A 19,518-nucleotide genomic window follows, 5' to 3' on the forward strand; every position below is an offset into this window, starting at 1 on the left:
ATATCACGAGGGACTATCCTTCTCAATATATAAATTAGACAATTGGCCCCAATCATTTCAGGAAATGGATTTCGAGAAGTCCAAACCACACTTTTTAATTGATTTCATTAAGACAGAATTTAATTGATTTTATTTGGAAATAAATTCCATTGTTTGGGAAATAATACAGTTGAAAGAAAATTTATCTAATCTTATTCAAACGATATTTTCTTTTCTTTTTTCCTATTCTATCTGCGGGCTTCAACAAGAATGTAACAAAAATATAAGAGTTAGTTTTGAGATTAAAAAAAAAAAAAAGTGGTAAATAAATTTCATCCAGATATGATCTCTAGTCATCATTCAGATCCAAAATTACTTAAAATCTCATCACTTAGTTATCACAAACAATAGACTTGGAGGAATAGAATTCCAAATGAACTAAATTCCATAGTTTCAATCAGAGTGGCTCTCTAATAGAAAATTCTAACAAGTATCAATCCCAAGCGAACAGTCGTAAATTTTTAGAATCCAGATAAGGACTGGGCACATGTAAGGATTTGGGTGGTGGGAACTGGTAATCATTCTATGGGTTTAGGATTTAGGAAGTGCCTTATGAAACTAATAGACGGGATTTTTTTTAATTCAAGAAGGTGCCACTTGCTTTTCTGGCGTGCACCAATAACGCTGATGTGAGAATAAGACAACAATAAGGATGACGGTTCCTACTTATTATCACTTAAGATCTAATTCACAAGAGTCCCAATAAAAACGTTAAATATTTCAACGTTTTATATATATAAATGTTTTTAATTTAATTTTTTAGATTAAAGCTACAGTAAATTAAATTATATTTAATAATAAATTTATGGAGCAGTCTATTTTGATAAATAAAAATAAAAATAAATAACCAGTTCAGATTGGTCAAAAACTAATTTTTCTTCTCCAATAGTTGTGATACCTGCACCCCTCACTTTTTCTGTTTCAACGCCTTCCGCTCTCATCGGCTCGAGATTGTGTGAAATCGAAACGGGAAACAACCACTCCCGCGATCTCTTCCACTCTCTCTCTCTCTCTACTCCTCTTCTTCTCTCTCTATGTATATTTTTCTCTCTTTCTTGCTTTGATCTTTACTTCGCTTCGGAAATGGCGTTCTCTTCCGGTTACTTCTCTACCCGCCGATCTCTGCTGCTCCTCTTCTCCTGTTCGGTAAAGAGCTTCCTCGCTTCTAATTATGCTTCAATTGTGGCTATTTATTCTCTGCTCATTTGATTAATGCGGCACCAGTATAGCAAGTGGGAATGCCGTAGATTTTGTTTATTTTAGCTTCTAGTTCTAGGGTTTGCCCACTATTTGTAAGTTAGATCACAAAATGGAACTTGTGTTTTTAGATCCTCTTTATATGAAACTTTGATGCAAATATTAGAGATGAATCGCTTCAATCTAGCTGCAGGCAGGTTGTCTGTTTATGTTCTCTGGACTTAGTAACAGCTTAGTGTCTCTAGATATATGTCCTCTCTGTTTCATACTTATCCAATGGTTATGCAGGCTTTGATCCTTATCTCCGCAGTCAGGTCGGGGGTATCAGATATTTTATTTCTCAGGAGCACCCCTATTACCAAAATGTAAGACGCTCGTAAATTTTCTTTTGCTGATTTCATTGTTTTTAAAGAATCAATTAGCCGATTTATGGATTGTGTTAGTAGCTACAGTTTGTAGCTTTATTAGTCTATTTTTATTAGATAAATTGTATTTCTGTTTATGGCTTTATGTTGATTTCCTTAGAAATAAGCATTCAAAGAACACATTTACTTGTTTCTTTTTTGCATAGCATGTGACAAAAACACGAACTATGCAAGCCATTGGCCAACATAAGTCATGCCAGTGGAAAGTAATTCTGTGCTTATGGGGATGCACTTGATAGTCACAGGATATTTCATATTTACTATGCTATTGGTCTTTGTTATAATTCATGTTGTAGGCTTGTAGCGTCTTTCTTTTGTACATCTTGCATAACATGCCTATATCAAAATGTACGTTATGGTTTCTTTAACATCTATACAGTTTTGATTCCATATTGACTACGTTTCTCTGCTGATTACAACCTGCAAATAGTCCAGCTACCAATAGAGAACTAGTGACACGGTTGCTTCTGCCTTATGCTTTAAAAGATGTTTTTAAATTACTTTATTGAAACTTAATTCTCTAAGAGGTTGAGGGTTTGTCCATGCTGGTTTTTTATGGTGAAAATCATTTCTTTGTACAATCTGAATCTTAGCTTAGTTTAAGTGAATTTCCCCGATGTCTTTTCCAGCCTGAGAGACGTTAAGATATATGGGCGTCCACAAGTATGTCGGAACTGCGATAAGGAACAGGTTATAATTGCTTTTTTTTATTTGCAGAAATATATTTTTCTCCATTCAGTCTTCTTTACCATTTAAGAAATAAAACATAGGCAACTGGATCATTCAGTAGCTTTGATTTTGAATATAAACGCTGACCGGTTCCTGAATTTTAATTTTTTAATCAGATCTTGGTGACATCTTGGTTATAATCATTATTTCAGTAGATAATACTATGAAATTTCTTTTTAAAAGTACATTTCTGATGTAAAGTGAGGTTAACTCTACCTCACCTCAGTATGATGTGAACCATCAGTAATAAGATACCATGTTTTTTCACTTCGCTAGCAAGTTTATTGTTAGTTTTGTGCTTTGAACCCTATTGATTAGATTCTATCATTTTACAACTTACCCTTACAATAAAGCTCATTGGACAATCAAAATTTTCAAATAAGTCATCAGTTTTGAATGAAGGAAATGTGTAAAAGGTCTGTACGTCATGTTTATCTTGATTGGTAGTCATTGCACAGAATTCTGTAATAGGGCAAGCAGTCAAGTAGACATCCTAACTTTCATCAAACTGATGAGGTAGCCAAGAGATTGTTTACAAGAAACCATCTCATAATATTTATCCTGTTGAAACATTTTTCAGGGAGTTGATATAACTGCTACTTACACAGCTCCTAATGGTGATGTACGAATCTTCACAATCAACTCAAGGAAACTGTCTTCTTCATGGGTGTGGGTGAACCCTGCCGATTTAAAATATGTATTACCACAGTTTATACCGGTAAGTTTGATTATTTTTTTGTTTTTCTTTACAAAATTCAATTGAAATGCATAAGAATCATATTTGATGAAGAGGTCCTTGGGAACTATGTAGTATATTTTATGTCAAGTGTTCTTTCTCCCATACTGTGGGGCTGAATGATGAACCAATTTATGAAGTTTACTCTTTCTCTAAGTGAGACCTTAGGGTGAACCTTATTATCACGAGCTTAAAAATACACAAAAAGGTATATACCAGCCTACTGGCCATTCATATAGGACAAAAGATGCCTAAAGTAATCTGCTCTAGAATGAGAGACATATGTTGCAAAGTGCTGAAAATTGTCAAGTTTTAAGTGTTATCCAACTATGCACTCTGTGGAACTGGTAATGTTAAATGTCAAGAGAAAGTAAAGTTTTTCTATTGCGTTTGAGTTAAGATAACCATGTTTAACAGCAAGGTTGTTTAGTTGCTTTTCCTTTGTAATGATTTAGTTTCTTATATTATAAGATTGCAACATGTTCATTTCTTTATCTATGCCAGCAGGAAAAAGCTTCAAGTCAACTGCATGAGAATGGAGCACAATACAGTGGTTTAAGTGGATCACAAGACATTGCTCGATCTTCTAGTCATCAAAACTATGAAATCAACAGGCATGATCCTGTGAAGCTTAAGCGACAGGTCATCACTTAGTTTTTGTTTTCTTTTTTCAGTTTTTTATGACAAGGTTGGAGAACTTGTGACAGTTAACTTTCTCTTCTGTACTTGACTCGGGCAAGTAATAGACAATTGTAAACTATCTGGAAATTTAGAGTGACGTACTTGCACAATATCACCTAGAAATTATATCTCTACTAGTAATGTAGTTCAATTCCACATTATATATTTCATTATTATCAGTATCTATTTGTATGACTACTTATGTATCTTACAGATGCCATATATCTAATAAGTTAACAGTTAAGAATAGAAGAAATAGGAAAGTAATGCAAGTAAAATCCAGTGCATGCCTGATTTTTTGCTTGTTTTGAAATTCACAAGTTATGTATTTTTTTAAAAATTAGTTCAGTCAAATAATAAGATTTGACTCATTTCCTTGTAAGTATGTTTAGAAAAGTTTCAAAACCTGGCCTCTGGTTTTCCCTTTCCTGCAGTATTTGCGACAGATAAGGAGGAAACAGAGAGCTGCTGAGTTAGTTAACATGAGTAAAGAAACTGAACGTCGGATGAGAAAAGAAGCCATTGAACGTACAATGCAGTTTGTTAACACTGTCAAAGATAGGTATAGTATATGGAGGAGGGAATATCACAATCCTCACTCGGACTCTACTTTGAAGCTAATGAAGGATCAGATTATAATGGCCAAGGTGTATGCTAGCATAGCTCATTCCAAGAAGGAATTTGATCTCTACTATTCCCTGATTAAGTGTGTAAAACAAAGCCAAGATGCTATTGGAGATGCAAATTCTGATAATGACCTGCATGAGAGGTAATTTTCCCTGTGCTTTTGAATATCTTGCTAATTGGGTAATCCTCATTTATTATGCTAAAATTGATTCGTCCTGTTATTCAGTGCTCTTGAACAAGCAAAAGCAATGGGCAGTGCCTTATCCACAGCTAAAGATGTGCTACATGACGATGAATTAACGGCAAGAAAGTTGAGGGTTATGCTCCAATCTACAGAAGAAAATATTAACACTGTGAAGAAACAGAATACATTTCTAGTCCAGCATGCTGCAAAGACAGTACCTAAACCCCTACACTGCCTACCTTTGCAGCTGACAACTGATTATTTCCTGCATAACTATTCTAACAAAGTAGTAGCACATCAAGCTAAACTTGAGGATCCATCCCTCTATCATTATGCTATATTCTCTGATAATGTAATTGCAACATCTGTGGTTGTTAATTCGACTGTACGGCATGCAAAGGAACCAGAGAAACATGTATTCCATATAGTCACAGACAAACTGAACTTTCCGGCTATGACAATGTGGTTCATCATCCATCCTCCTCGACCTGCAACTATCCATGTGGAGAACATTGATGAATTCAAGTGGCTTAATTCTTCTTACTGTTCAGTCCTACGTCAACTCGAATCTGCCAGGATCAAGGAATATTACTTTAAAGCAAATCATCCATCATCTCTTTCTGTTGGGAATGAAAATCTCAAATATAGGAACCCCAAGTACTTGTCTATGCTTAACCATCTAAGGTTCTACATGCCAGAAGTTTATCCAAAGCTAGACAAGATACTTTTTCTTGACGATGATATTGTTATTCAAAAGGACTTGACTCCACTTTGGTCTGTAGATCTGAAAGGAATGGTGAATGGCGCAGTTGAAACCTGTAAGGAAAGCTTCCATCGGTATGACACATATCTTAACTTCTCAAACTCCAAGATCTCTGAAAATTTTGATCCACGGGCTTGTGGATGGGCTTTTGGAATGAATATCTTTGATTTGAGGGAATGGAAGAAGCGAAATATAACAGGAATATATCATTATTGGCAAGACTTGGTAAGAAAAATAACAGTTTATATTACTTCTTATTGGCTTCTCTTTTTCATTAATAATAAGTGTACTATGTCGTATTTTCGTCTTCATTGCATGCTAAACTAACACTGCATAAATTGTCTCACCAGTTACACTTGTAATCCTTTTTGTTTATCTCAGTTTTAGTCTGTATGTACAGTGAAATGGCTTATGTTCTCCCAAGGTGCAGAATTAAAGGTACACAGATCTACCCTATTAAATTGAAATTAATTACATGGGATGGGAGAGGACTCACAGGTTGATCGTGGGGTAAGTTCTGATTACTCTGGCAAAGCTCCGGTCCTCCGACGAGGGAGGAAGAAGAAGTACAACAGGATAGAGAGAGAGATTTTGGCAGTGTAAAATGCAAGGGTTAGGACTGGGTAGGGCTTTTATAGAAGGAAGTTTTAGAGTTTGATATCGATTCAGAAACTGACTGTTTCAGCCAAGGAAATTACGGCCACTCCTCTCGTCATATAACGGCGAGGGAGAGGGAAGGAGGTGCACGTGGTCTTTAAAAAAATCTGGTTATTATAATAGATGGAGTGCCCTTTATGGTTGCAGTTAGATTTTCCAATTTATTCGAAATATGTTAATAGATTCATGGTTCAGCAGATTCTTGATGCCACTTCATCAATATCACATCAGCAAGTTTTTAATCTTAAACTCTATTTTTGCCTAGTTTTGAACTTTCATGAATTACATTTGATTTCAGACCTTTAGTAAGTAAAGGAAAAGATAACATGTGAATGTGTATGTTGTGAATTTCTGAGTTTCATCCTTTTCTTCAGAAAAGAATATATACACATACATATCATCCCCTTCGTTTTCCTTTGAAGTTCTCTTTAGTTGGCATGCTTCATGAAGAAATTGATACACGAGAAGAGTTGTATATGGTTTTTATTATTCCTTCTTTCACAAATTTGATATTGAAACACATTTGGCATATTATGCTTTAAAGTTTGATATATACTTCATCATCAATCCTGGGATTAAATATTAGGGAAATAACATGATTTTTCCAGACTTGATATAAGTTATTGATTTTGTGTACTTTATTTTCTAACTGAGTTCTTCTCTATTCAGAATGAGGACCGCAAGCTCTGGAAGCTCGGGACACTACCTCCAGGGTTGATCACTTTTTACAACTTGACATATCCACTCCATCGCAGTTGGCATGTGCTGGGACTTGGCTATGATCCAGCTTTAGACCTTACTGAGATTGAGAATGCGGCAGTGATTCACTATAATGGAAATTACAAGCCATGGTTAGATCTTGCTATTGCAAGGTACAAGACATACTGGTCCAAGTATTTAAATTTTGACAATCCCTACATTCAGCTCTGCTACATGAACAAATAATGTTGGGACTGATGGGAAAAATTATCTTTTCTCTTTTTACTAATTTATTCATTCTTTCTGAAGCGCAAGCTTGTGTGAGTGAGTTTGAGCTGATAGCATCTCTCAGAAGAAGTTACTTTTTATTTGTAGAAATATCTTCTACTTGAACAAACACATATTGTTAAACGAATATATGATGCGTATGAGTTTACCTTGTCCTAATTCTGCTGATCAGCAAAGTCTTCATGGGAACAGATCTCTGTTTCCTTTTCCGAGAGGGGAGTTGTCATGCTTTTTGCTTGTTTATTTATAACTTAACCAATATGCTATGCAAATATGTTCCTCATCCATCTTCATGACTTGGATTTCTGGGGATTCTAGAATATATTTGTTCTGTATCCATCCAGTAGAACTTCTATGGTGTCTTCTTCAGGCAAGGGAGGTTCAAGGCACTAGACTAACGTGGTGGTGCATTAAGTAATGGAATTTTCCAACTGACGCATTTGTCTGGAAACCTGCAAACAACCTGCATTGTTTCTTATGTTCTATCATTGGAACATACTAGGATTGAAAACCACATCATCCAAAAATAATCGGTACAAATTTTTTCTTTACAACAAAGCTAAAACATCAACAAGAAGAATTTCTCCACTGATACAAGAACTTTACATATATCAATTTTATTAGGGTACATGGACGTTCATGTTTCTAAATTTGGGTCGTGACATTATTAGAGTACACAGGCGGTCAGAGTCGTGACAAATACCTCCACTAATACTTCTACTATTATCTTTCTCCCACCACCTTCCCCCATCGTGACACCACCTTCCACTAATACCTCTACTTCCCTTCCTCTCACCACCTTTCCGCTTCATGACACAACCTCCACTAATACCTCTACTATTCTCTTTTTCTCCCACCACCTTCCCCCTTCATGACACCGATGCTAACTCTTTGTGACTGGCCTTATTCCTCCCCCATAGCCTGCCTCTTCTTCAACTCCATGTAGTTGCATGATAAACTCCCCGTCTCGTGCTAAAATAGCATTACGAAAGAAACTGCCTCTTCTTGAAATCGGTCACATTCAAAGTCTTCCGACCTGAATTTGGCTGGAAGGCTCAAGTTTGATTCAATCAGCTGCAACACTTATCAGAACTCAACTGTGCAGCGAGAAGAACAAGAAATCTAACAACAAAAGCTAAGCTGCGAATCAGCAAGACTGAGCAATAGCAACATTGGATATCACATAAACTAATTGATAGTCTACAGTTGCACAACTGCTTACAACTCTTCAACATGACTTGGATTGGATTAATTAAAGCTACAGAAGTTAATAATAGTACAAGAGTCTAAACTTCCCTAGCGGATGCTTGCAGAACATTTGATCCCACACCATGGAAAGGAATTCAAGAGATGGAGACGTCTCATACTAAGCAATCAAATCCTCTTGTTCAGTACTTCACTAGTAAACTATCAGCCTGATCATGATACGGTCTTCTCATCGCTGGAACTGTGTCTGTAGAGAAGAAGGGGTCTGAGTCGATACAGATGAATAATCATTTGCTGAAGCTTTTCCTAAAACATTCAGAACTTTCATACGATGCAACTCCTTCCCTGCAAAAAGAGGTATTAAATGTTAATCAAAAGAAAATGAGAATTGCATATTACATGATGATTGTTCTAGAGGCTAAAAAAATTTGTAAGAGTGCCTGTTTAAGAATCCTTTCCCCTGTGTCAAGGAAACAATCAATTTATATGAAAGCAAATCACCAATGGAGAACAGAAAAGGAAAGTGAAGCCTAGTCTGGATTACCTTCCTCCAGTAATAAATGTATCGCTCTTTTCTCCAAGTCAACAGCATGCTTGCTTCGACCAACCGCAGATAAAGAGCGAAGCACTAAATAGCAATTCAAAATATATAAAATATGTGAGGTGGAATATATGTGATGCTGATCCATAAATCATGAAACTTCAAAAGGTGGCCTACTTTGGATATAGTCCTCCTGGCTTGACTGATCGCAGCTCTTCAAGAACATCTGCAACCGAACAAATCTTTCTTTCCAATCTTGATTGCCTGGTCTCTGAGGATCAGCTAGAAGGGAAGCCTCAGTAGCAACCATTGAGTCATGTGCCTCAGGCACTCCAAACCCAGTGACTGGCTTTCCGAGAGAGTGGGGAGCTAATGGTTCTCCGGACGATGCAGCAGGAGAAGCAACTGTGGGAGATACATATAAAGGAGGAGTGTCTTTAGGCTCGTTCATCTGATCCTGCTGTACATTTTGTTCCTTTATTTCCTCTTTGACACCTCTTCTTGATTCTGGTGAATCTGTGCTCTCCATGTTCAGACAAGTGGTTATCTTACCTTGGTCATTTTCGAGTTTCCTACGCACATAGACAAGATGTCCATTTGTACCAGTATTGCCTGAGCCTGGGGGCTGAATATTGGAAGGACTCGAGGGACCATCATGTTGCAGCCTTTTGGTCCCAAGTATCTTAATGGAATCTGGGCTGACTCCTTTATCTTTAGGAAGTGAAGAAGCTCCTGGTGGATTCGGGATGATGTTTCTGGATTCATTTGGCAACTCCCTTAGAGCCACTTTCTTTGATGAGAATGGCTGTTGCTTGTCACCTGCAGGCATGGTACTTCCACCACTAACCAGTTTGTATTGACTGAACTTATCCACCATCTGCTGAACCATTTGGGGAAAAATTTCCTACTGCAAGATGAAGATAGTCAGTGGAAATGTGGAATAGTGACAACTGAACAAATATGAATGGAAAGAGCTCACTTCTGCATGCAGCAGTAGATTAGACTTCATAAAGGAAATGATAACAAAACTACTCAGCAGGCAATGGATACAATAAGCATTTGCTGAAACAGAACCAAGTCATGAAAACTTTAATTTTAAACCAAAAACAAAAATAAAATTTCATGTTGAAGTGTTTTCTCCAGTTGTTAAAACAGGGAGAAAATTTCAGTTGTTAAAGCATGCAAAGAACTTCAGTCATTTATTTTTACGCTTCTCTAAGTATTTAATTGGTAGAGGACCCACTAGGAAAGACAAATACTTACTTTCATAATGTCCTGAACAACAGTTATTAAGTGAAAATAGTTAAATCATTCTCAGCATTGTAAAGCAAACATGGTTTCTCTTTCACTTGCAAATGCAAATTAGGCAACATGTTGCATGGCAAGACAAAAGACCATAGTAGGACTTGGACAAAACACCAAGTAACAAGTCAGCATGTAGTAACAGATATCTGTTTCATAAATGGGTAAAAAGAAATTAATAGAGAGGAAGCAGGTGTGCGAGAATATGAAACTAATCGACCACAAGTATTATCTAACATATAAAAAAATGTAGAGTTAAGCAGGTCAGAAATTAAAAAGTTCATGATACCACTTGCAAACATACATAAGCATAGATACAAGGGCTAATGACTTACCTATATTAAACTGGCAGAATCAGATGCAGGAGATGCCATCTGCAGACCAGCAATACTGGAAGGTCAGCAGAACTTGATTAGCAACAAAACCAAGCAGGGGGTAGGTTGCAACATAGATACAGCAATTGATATAGAACTAACCAAACAAGTGCCACAATTTCATAAACAAGCTTTGCTATAATATTTTCTAGTTCCCTCCTTGGATTGACTCTCCTTGTTATTGTATTTATTAAGTCATTTTATAGTATTTACTGTACCAGACATACCCATTAACATACTCATTAGAACTCCAATGACTGACATATCTATTAACATACTAATGAACTCCAATGCCTGGACTATGTGAAGTTATACAAACAAATAAGCATATTACAACAAATCAACAACACATTATGACATGCCTATTCAAGTACATACATACTCGCATGGAGGGAATTAGGCAAACCAATGATGGATAGACAAGCAATAGTCACAGTTCAATAGAGGTAGGATTCACTCATGGATTATATCCAATTGATTTCTTTGGCTTATTTGTCCCTAAATAAGAAAAAGAATCCTTGCTTTAAAGAAACATTTTAAAAAAAACTATCATCTCTCCTTTATCTAGACTCTTTGCTATTTAAAACTTAAGATTTTTCCAATTTGATTACTTAGCCAAGGCTAAGACAGGTGAGGTAGATAACCCTACCCTCAAACTTGCCTATAGATTTCATAACAAAAGTGCTTCTCCTGTCGTGTTAATTATCTTCTCAAAAATTTGGCAATAATTTCTAAATGAATAAAATGAGGTTGACAGTCAATCATGATAACTCATCCATTTAATTGAGAGTGTCCTCATATTTGAGTGATGCTCCAGCCAACCTCTTACTGGTGGAGGATAATGATCATAGTTCCCAATTTTGACCGATATTTGACCCTCCAGCAGCTGACAACTGCTACTGCTGACAGTAGCAGCCAGCAGCTACAGAAAGAGAGAGGGAGAGAGAGGGAAAGAGGAAGAGAGAGTGAGGGAAAGAGGGAAAAATAAAAAAAAAAAGTGAGGGAAAGAGTGGGATACCTCAAATTAACAGTTAAATAGATAGAAAAGAAGAGAGAGAGGAAGATAGATTTTTACTTTTTGGACTTTATATGTGAATAATTATTATTTCTTATTTTTTTATAATTCTTTCTAAATTTTTATAAACTTCTCAATATTTTTAAATAATATTTAGAATTTTATTTAATTAAAATAGTCCGATCCGATACAGGCGGCCGATACGTATCGTTTTTTCGGACGGCCGATCCCAATTCCGATACCGATTTTCGGAACCTTGATAATGATCCCTAGGTAGATAAGCATAAACTACAATGGTTGAGATCAAGCTATAATGGAATCAAATATTTCCACATATTCTCATGATTAGGTTAATTTTGGTAATAAAAGATATCTAAAAACATGGTATTCTTTCAGTAACAATAGTAACAAATGCTGAACATAACGTCATAGAATCGACTTTACCAAGTGGCATCTCTAAATACATTTAAATGGAGTTTCCATATCAGAAGTTCTGCTTGAAATGTATGGTTTTACATGCACATTATGTTTAAGTCATGTTTAGTCATGAAGCCTAAAAGAAGCGATGACTACTAACACCAACAAATGATAACTATGATGACAGTAGAGCAAGTACAAGCTATAACAATCTTTTTTTGAACCTCACAATTGTGTGGTATTGGGCTATAGCCTATAGGCCTTCCTAGATGTAAACTTAGGCACTTGAAAATGGAGCAGCAGCAGTGCAAACAAATGCCAGTGCAGTGATGCAGTACTTCTTCCTAAGGTCTTGCACCTTATTTGCAAAGTCTAATTCTATGAGAGTGTTTGATTGCAAGAAAATAAAGAAAGAAAGTAATCACTTCCAGAAACTTCTTTACATTTAATATTTTATTGTAAAAAAATAAATCAAAGAATTGACTTCTTTACCTAGTAAAAGTAGTTTCACTCTTTCATTTTGACTTTCTTCCTTGAGATAAAAAAAGTCACTAGACTGAAGTCAATCACTTTATTGAACTCCAATATCTGGCAATCAAATATAACCAAAATGAAGGTAGAAGCACAAACAAAAATCTACATGAGAATGGAATTGTAACAGTCAATTCTTTTAGACGATCATAATATTTAATGATTGCAAATCAAAGAAAGTAAAAAATACATGGCCATCTCTTAGTGGCATTAAAATTTGGCTTCTTCATGTTTCTTCTAATTCCTAAACCAGGGTGCCAATACAGTTTGAAGCTGGATATGTTTTCAGTTTGCACCATCGCTTGCTAGTATCTGCATCGATTAAATTTGATATTCTATCTTCCCACAAAAACCCACTATACTCGGTCATCCGAAACACACAATATTTGGTGTTCAAAATTGTTGGCAATATTTCATCTTGATCTTATTTCTTGGATCTCATCAGCATGATAAGTTGATAGAATATACTTAATTCAATTCCCATATATTTGAATGCATATTTTTTTCCCATTAAAATCAAAAGTCCTCTTACCTTGTGTTTGTGTTGGTTTATCTCCTCTAAGGATTAGTTCAAGGTTCGCATTCCTATCCATTATAGTCTACTTCAATCCTGCCAGATGGACATGTATAGTACACTGTGCACAAACATAAACATTCACAGACATATAGACACATAAAACATAGACTCGGTAGCAATAGCATATTTCCAATTAGCCATGTATTGTGATTTGCAACCTTACCAGTTACCACAATTAAGAATACCATTTCCAATGATTAAAGAGAATAAATAACTTGATTGTTTCCTGCAGCATGTCTATGGAGACAAGGTGAACTATGTTGCAACATAAGGTCATAACAACAAACATATGGCTAGTTAATCAGGAAATAAACCATTCCGAGTTTCCAACATTAAAATGGTAACATCTTTCAGGATGTTACACTATAGAAAAAAAAAAAGGAATCCTTTCTAGAAATTCTTGCTTACTCGAATTTCTTACTATTAAGAAGATGAGGTATAACCTACTGTTGACTACTGAATGCTCTTTGTTGTTTTAAGGAGGTTACTGAAATTTTCCAAAGTAAAGAGTACAAGAAAAGTTTACTGTGGAAGAGAAGGAAGATCCACTGAACATTCAAAGGAAGAAATTGTCCATAAATTCTTTAGGATGCAAACTAGTCAGTAGTGTAAAAGTTGTTTTATACTAAGTTCAATTCAAGCAGGTGCTCTTTGATCTACAAGTCAAGTGATAAAAACAACATAATAATAGAAGCTTATTACTTCTATGTGCCTCAGATAGTATTCTCTTTGCAGAAACCAAAAGGTATACTAATTTTCACCTTAAGATAAAGTAGAAAGGACTTAAGACCCACACATCAACAATAATAAAAGAAACCCATTTCAATACAGAACCTATAAAACTAAAGGAAACAAAATTGTATTGTCCTATAATCAGCTATCGATACAGCATAACATGGAGGCAACCTATCTGACTAAGTTGATATTCCTTCTACATCTTTGCTTGCCCCTTATTTCCTTAAGGAGGATTCCGAGTCTGTCTTCCCAAAAATAACTCGTGCAATGAAAGGCAAAAGCTCGCACTGCATTCATGAAATCCCTCCCGTGAGACATAGAAACATAATTAAGTAGTGTAATTACCCAAAGAGAGCGCCACAATTTGGCACATTCTTGTTCTCCTCTCTCTCTCAAAAACTATAAATTGTCTTCTCAGAGCAAATAGATACGAGATCATAGTTTGGAAGACGAGGTGAGAACTTTACTGGATGTCTGATACCACAAAAGCTGTATCTCTGCAACCCAATTGTTAGCTTCATCACTAAATTAAAGTAATCCAAAAGCGGCAGCATCTGATACCCAATGGTTTCCCACAGAGAATAAGTAGGGGAAGATTATAGGATCATATATATTCCCAGAAATGTTACACACCCAGTTCGAGATGCTCGGAGAGAAACAAAGAGATTACGTGGACGAACTCGAATTGACAAACATAAACAGAAAGAAAGAGAGAGAAGAGACCGTCGTCACCTCCACCAGCAATGCCGATCATCGCAACGGGGGGAGAGAGAGAGAGAGAGATAGAGAGAGTTATTAGGGCTAGATCGCTTATTCCAGAGGGATATCGCTATCTATCCGCACGGCGGTATAGTAAAAAGTTATTCGGGTGTGGGATAACGCTATCCATCGTTCGGCACGAATCTAGAAGCAGTGCGTCAAGTAACGAAGAACGGGAGGGCACGTTGATGATCTCGATAGGATTTTAATTTTTAAGTGGGAGAAGGTCGGATACAGATAACGGATATTAATGGTAAGTTGGTAACTGAGACGCTTTTTTTTCCCCCTCAGAAAGTTTTTTTTTCTTCTTTCTTCTCCTTGTTTTTAGGAATTAACAAATGCTACGTATTGTTGTTTTCTCGAAGGCATTCTCCTCGGAAGTATTTACGTTCAATGTTACTTCACCTGAATATTTTTATTTTCTTTCGGATGATTAGGGAAAGCAATGTAAATCAGCCCTAACTATCTTTGCAAAAACTTAGGAATATGATCGATTCTAAAATAAATATTTAGTTTTATTATTTTTAAAATGAGATTTTTATTCTAAAAGTAGTTATTTTTATGTTCTCTTGTATTTTAAAATAAGAGTGTAATAATTATCTTTGATGCAATAAAAAAAATGTGTTTTTATGAAATTATTATAAATATTTTAAATTTGATATAAAGTAGGTTGATGAGATAAATATCAAGAGTAAATTAGTAATTCAGTTAGTGTGTAGTAAAATATGTAATTTTGATGAATAATATTTGTATTATATAATAAAATTATTATGATGTTTAGTTTATTATTCTAGAATAAGGAATTGTATTTCATAATAAAAAAAATTATTCTTGAAATAAACAAGGGCTAAAAAAATAACTTATAAATAAAAATATAAACATTTGATATATTATATGAAGAATACCGAATAGACTCAAAATTTATTTATAATATTTTTATTTATTATTAACTTTAAGCTATAAAACAGTGTTTTAAAAGACGTCCATGTGAAGCACCAGCCACCCTATATTGTAAATATGCGGCATCTTAAATTGTATATATATTTTTTGAAAAAAAAAACTAAGAAACAAAAAGCTTCGTACATCTTAAATTGTAACACTTGTGTATAAGGTGACATTAGAATTGTAATAACGGAGGAGATCACAAAGCTCAGTGGGGAGCACCTACCCTGGTCCGCCTATAAACCTATAACATTATTACAAGATCAGATTCTCTATAATCCGAGATTGCAGGAATTTACTGCATTCAAAATGCTCGGCGGCAGTCGCTTCATTGGTCCCAAAACCACCCAGCGGTTCAAGATATTGGCAGCCAATGAATGTACAAACTCCTGCAATCAGTACTGCAGAAAATCTTCCACCCAGAAGAGTATAGAATAGAGTAGAGTAGAATAAGACCACGTTGGCTTGGGCGGCGACTTATCCAGGCAAGCATTTAAAAAACTGAGCAACCATTGTAAAGTTAATAAGTTACAACCCGTTTTGGCTTTGAAACTAAGACGAAGCCACCGAGAATTTTGAAAGCACAGCACATGCCGAGATAGCTGTTCAAAAGACAATACGGGCATCAACCCCTGCCCCTTTCCTGCTTACATCTAACGGCTAGTACGCACTAGCCGTTGCTTTTAAATCAAGCCCTTCTCAGACATCCATCCGAGAATTTCTCCTTCCCTTTTAGTTTTTTTAAAATCCCCCTCCTCACTCCTCCTTCCCCCCTCTCTCTGAGCCCAGCTCTAACTCTCTAAAAGAGAGCGAGAGATAGAAGAGAGAGAGAGAGAGAGAGAGAGAGAGAGAGAGAGAGTTGGATGGATGGGTTACTGCTCTAGCTCTCTTTCCCTCTGCATCAGGTAGCGATTCAAGATCTAGGATCCTCTGCATTAAAAACTGAGGATTTTGAAGGTTATATTCCTTTCTGTGATCTGGGTATTTCACTGGAAAGGTTTTCGATCGATTTTATGACCTGGGTTTACAAGATTTGGTGCTTTTGAGTTCTTGAATTGTGTAACTTTCTTGCTGCAGATTACGAGAATGGATAGGGCTGATGAGAACAGGGTAGGCATGCCTAGATCGGCAAGCGCACGAGGTATCATTAGATCTTCTTGTTAAGGATGCCTACAAGATTTAGTCTTTATTAACGTCGAGAAGCCGACAAACTTGTAATTGCTCTTTCTTTTGGTTGGGACTTGATGACAATTCAAGAAGGTGTCCCTATGGAAGGTGTCAAGTTTGTTGCACAAGCAGCAACAAGCAACCGCAGAGCACTGAGAGACATCAAGAACTTCGTGGGAGTTCCTCCCTATCCTTGTGCAGTGAGGAAGAGGGGGTTATCAGAGTACTGCATCTTAACCATTTCTCAGTAAATCTGATTGCAGCATAACATAAAGATAATAAATAGCTCATGCTTCTTTCTCTCTTTCCCCTTCTCTTTTCTTCAGTAAGACTGGCATGGCCGATAAGGACCAAGGTGGATTTCTAGGACACCGGCCAATGACAAGGTGGGGTCCAAAATCTTTCCTTATACTTTGGATCTAATCTTTTGATTGATGCTTTCCTGAAGTTTATCCATGGATCACTTTTGTAGGAAATTTGCTGCTACTTTGGCAAACCAATCAAAACCGTATCATCAGGTAACCTTCATTGAGAATATATATGAAAGTTATATGGCTTGCATCTGTACACTTTTTTAAGTACGTGAACTTGTACAGGATTCTAGTACAAGAGAAGAAACCATTGACAATGAGAGACAGAAGAAAGCGTTAACATCGGCCCCGAGTATAAATGATTTCCATACTTCTACTTCCATTGATATTGATGATTGCCAGTTAGCTAATGAGTTGCCATTACCAATGGTTGCGGAGATGGAAGAAATGGTAATCACTTACTGTTCTTAGTCTAGTTAGCTCTTAGCTTTAGTATTTTGAGTAGATTTATCACTCATTTATTAACTGTTTAGGTGAACTGCGAGTTGAAAGAGATCGAAATGGAAGATCTAGAGGAGGAAAGAGTTCCAGATATTGACAGCTCTGATTCCAATAATCCACTGGCAGTTGTTGATTATGTGGACGACATTTATAACTTCTATAGACAAACTGAGGTAACAATAGAGACTACTTGGTAATCTACTTGCTTATAACTTCTTAGAATTTGATTGCCTTTATGAATTTGGAACTAAGATCAACATTTAAACTAAAAAGCAATTGCTGAACCTAATGGTGATTGATAATTCTCCCATCCATTTTGCAGGACTCGTCTTGTGTATGTCCTAATTACATGTCCAACCAGTTTGACATCAACGAGAAGATGCGAGCTATTCTTATTGACTGGCTTGTAGAGGTGGCAACCTCTTTCTTTCCATCATCGAGTTCTTTACACAATTCATGACTTCAAATATGCCTTCCAGATTTCAGAAATTCTTAATTCATTTTACTTATTTCTTTGATAGGTGCACTACAAATTTGAACTTATGGATGAAACTTTATTCCTCATGGTCAATATCATAGACAGATTCTTAGCTCGCCAGACAGTAGTAAGGAAGAAGCTTCAGCTGGTTGGAATCACAGCCATGCTACTCGCATGCAAATACGAGGAAGTTTCTGTTCCAGTAGTCGAGGATCTAATCTTGATATCCGATCGTGCCTACACGAGAGAAGAACTTCTTGAAATGGTATAAATCCTTGCATTGATTGGATGACACTATGCTTGATTTCATGTGCAAGTGACTCATGTCAATTAATGAAAGCAGGAGAGGTTGATACTCAACACATTGCAGTTTAACATGTCGATGCCGACTCCTTATGCCTTCATGAGAAGGTTCCTTAAGGCAGCTCAAGCGGACAAGAAGGTGAACTTTGTTCCATGAGATGATAATATTCAGGAGATAATTATTTTTACTGACCATCTTAAGAACTCGTTCCCTTGCATTGATTCAGATGGAGCTCCTATCTTTTTACATCATCGAGCTCTGCCTTGTCGAACACCAAACGCTTAAATTCCGCCCTTCGCTCTTAGCTGCTGCGGCGATTTATACTGCTCATTGTACAATTGAAGGGTTCAAGCACTGGAGTAAAGCTAGTGAGCTACACAGTAGATACACAGAGGAACAACTCCTGTAAATCTCTCTCATTCACTCTTCTCTTTAGTACTAAAGTTAATTGCATATCCTCATGTTTTAGATTTGTTTGCTTTTGTTTCTGCTTGCAGAGAATGCTCCAAGATGATGGTTGAATTCCATCAGAAGGCAGGACAAGGTAAGCTCACAGGGGTTCACAGAAAGTATAGTATGTTTAAGTATGGCTGCGCTGCGAAATCAGAACCAGCCCTCTTTTTATTGGAGACTGCGACATTGGATTGCTGATTCAAAACTTGACTCAGATAGAGATTATCGTTGTGTTTACTGATAATAACATGTAATCTAACTCTAATGTTGAGAGTGTGAAACATAAGCTATGTGATAGAGACTGATGTGTGTGTTTATAGAGCAATATAAGTTGCTTAACAACAACATGCAGCAAGTGTTGGAGAAGCTGGACACAGAGTGCTTGATTATGTACCATGATAATGACGAGTGTTCAATAATTCAGAGATGATGATCAATTCATTCAATATATTGAAGATTTTATTTCATTTAGAAGTTCTATCACTTTGCATTAATCTATAGCTACTTTGTCATTAAATTTTTTTTTTTTATTGCATCTCATACAAACAGAATAACATAATGCGAATGGGATTATGCTTAGAAAATTAAAAGAGCTAATGTTGTATGGATATTCTCAGATTCAAATTCCACCGACACTTTTTTAATTGGGACACCGTAACGATTCCTACTTCTTAAAAAAATATTATCCTAGAATAATTCTACTTAAATGATGTTGTTCAGATTTATACTCATGATCCTCAGTTACACTCAGAATCCGTAACCAATTAGACCTCATTCTATTAATAATTCTAACATTAATTGTTGTTGTTAAATTATTTTGTAAATAATAGAGGTGGCTATGAGTACATTGAGTAATATATCTTGGATAAGATCAATGTCA

The 19,518-nt window shown here is 36.1% G+C and overlaps 3 protein-coding genes across 17 annotated transcripts; 2 read left to right on the top strand and 1 right to left on the bottom strand.

The window, feature by feature from the left end:
• Positions 1 to 950: 950 nt before the first annotated feature.
• LOC140783070 (probable galacturonosyltransferase 3) lies at positions 951 to 7,184 on the top strand. 2 transcript variants are annotated; one of them, XM_073131040.1, is made up of 8 exons: positions 951 to 1,185; positions 1,525 to 1,601; positions 2,291 to 2,351; positions 2,971 to 3,108; positions 3,631 to 3,768; positions 4,242 to 4,576; positions 4,661 to 5,606; positions 6,708 to 7,184. In XM_073131040.1, the coding sequence occupies exons 1-8, from the start codon at positions 1,123 to 1,125 to the stop codon at positions 6,981 to 6,983; spliced, it is 2,034 nt and encodes a 677-aa protein (XP_072987141.1). In that variant the 5' UTR covers positions 951 to 1,122; the 3' UTR covers positions 6,984 to 7,184. The 2 variants fall into 2 exon arrangements, with proteins under 2 accessions (XP_072987141.1, XP_072986370.1); XM_073130269.1 differs by having other exon boundaries at positions 965 to 1,185; positions 3,634 to 3,768.
• A 998-nt stretch (positions 7,185 to 8,182) lies between these two features.
• On the bottom strand, positions 8,183 to 14,615 carry LOC140793644 (uncharacterized). 11 transcript variants are annotated; one of them, XM_073145293.1, is made up of 6 exons: positions 14,456 to 14,612; positions 12,944 to 13,046; positions 10,410 to 10,464; positions 8,950 to 9,679; positions 8,776 to 8,859; positions 8,183 to 8,576 (listed from the first exon to the last, which is right to left on the bottom strand). In XM_073145293.1, exons 4-6 carry the CDS (start codon positions 9,659 to 9,661, stop codon positions 8,461 to 8,463), a joined length of 912 nt encoding a protein of 303 aa, XP_073001394.1. In that variant the 5' UTR covers positions 9,662 to 9,679; positions 10,410 to 10,464; positions 12,944 to 13,046; positions 14,456 to 14,612; the 3' UTR covers positions 8,183 to 8,460. The 11 variants fall into 11 exon arrangements, with proteins under 11 accessions (XP_073001394.1, XP_073001410.1, XP_073001416.1 ...); XM_073145309.1 differs by having other exon boundaries at positions 12,944 to 13,021; positions 14,447 to 14,569; XM_073145315.1 differs by having other exon boundaries at positions 12,944 to 13,021; positions 14,456 to 14,526.
• A 1,363-nt stretch (positions 14,616 to 15,978) lies between these two features.
• On the top strand, positions 15,979 to 19,112 carry LOC140793701 (cyclin-B2-2-like). Of its 4 annotated transcripts, none has more exons than XM_073145367.1 (12): positions 15,979 to 16,381; positions 16,502 to 16,565; positions 16,685 to 16,814; positions 16,918 to 16,977; positions 17,064 to 17,109; positions 17,188 to 17,352; positions 17,436 to 17,576; positions 17,726 to 17,815; positions 17,925 to 18,146; positions 18,225 to 18,323; positions 18,412 to 18,590; positions 18,683 to 19,112. In XM_073145367.1, exons 2-12 carry the CDS (start codon positions 16,511 to 16,513, stop codon positions 18,834 to 18,836), a joined length of 1,341 nt encoding a protein of 446 aa, XP_073001468.1. In that variant the 5' UTR covers positions 15,979 to 16,381; positions 16,502 to 16,510; the 3' UTR covers positions 18,837 to 19,112. The 4 variants fall into 4 exon arrangements, with proteins under 4 accessions (XP_073001468.1, XP_073001472.1, XP_073001456.1 ...); XM_073145371.1 differs by having other exon boundaries at positions 16,200 to 16,329; XM_073145355.1 differs by having other exon boundaries at positions 16,202 to 16,381; positions 16,682 to 16,814.
• Positions 19,113 to 19,518: the final 406 nt, after the last annotated feature.

Source organism: Typha latifolia, chromosome 1 (genome assembly GCF_019914945.1).
Source record: "Typha latifolia isolate L0001 chromosome 1, TyphaL0001v2, whole genome shotgun sequence".
Classification (NCBI taxonomy): domain Eukaryota; kingdom Viridiplantae; phylum Streptophyta; class Magnoliopsida; order Poales; family Typhaceae; genus Typha; species Typha latifolia.

Coding starts and splice junctions, on each gene's coding strand:
- LOC140783070 (XM_073131040.1), top strand. CDS start 1,123: ATGGCGTTCTCTTCCGGTTACTTCTCTACCCGCCGATCTCTGCTGCTC. Junction 1,602..2,290: donor AGCACCCCTATTACCAAAAT/GTAAGACGCTCG, acceptor TGTCTTTTCCAG/CCTGAGAGACGTTAAGATAT. Junction 5,607..6,707: donor ATCATTATTGGCAAGACTTG/GTAAGAAAAATA, acceptor TTCTCTATTCAG/AATGAGGACCGCAAGCTCTG.
- LOC140793701 (XM_073145355.1), top strand. CDS start 16,511: ATGGATAGGGCTGATGAGAACAGGGTAGGCATGCCTAGATCGGCAAGC. Junction 16,566..16,681: donor TAGATCGGCAAGCGCACGAG/GTATCATTAGAT, acceptor TGACAATTCAAG/AAGGTGTCCCTATGGAAGGT. Junction 18,147..18,224: donor GAGAAGAACTTCTTGAAATG/GTATAAATCCTT, acceptor TAATGAAAGCAG/GAGAGGTTGATACTCAACAC.
- LOC140793644 (XM_073145275.1), bottom strand. CDS start 9,661: ATGGTTCAGCAGATGGTGGATAAGTTCAGTCAATACAAACTGGTTAGT. Junction 8,860..8,949: donor CCAGGAGGACTATATCCAAA/GTAGGCCACCTT, acceptor ATTGCTATTTAG/TGCTTCGCTCTTTATCTGCG. Junction 8,577..8,775: donor ACATTTATTACTGGAGGAAG/GTAATCCAGACT, acceptor CTCTTTTTGCAG/GGAAGGAGTTGCATCGTATG.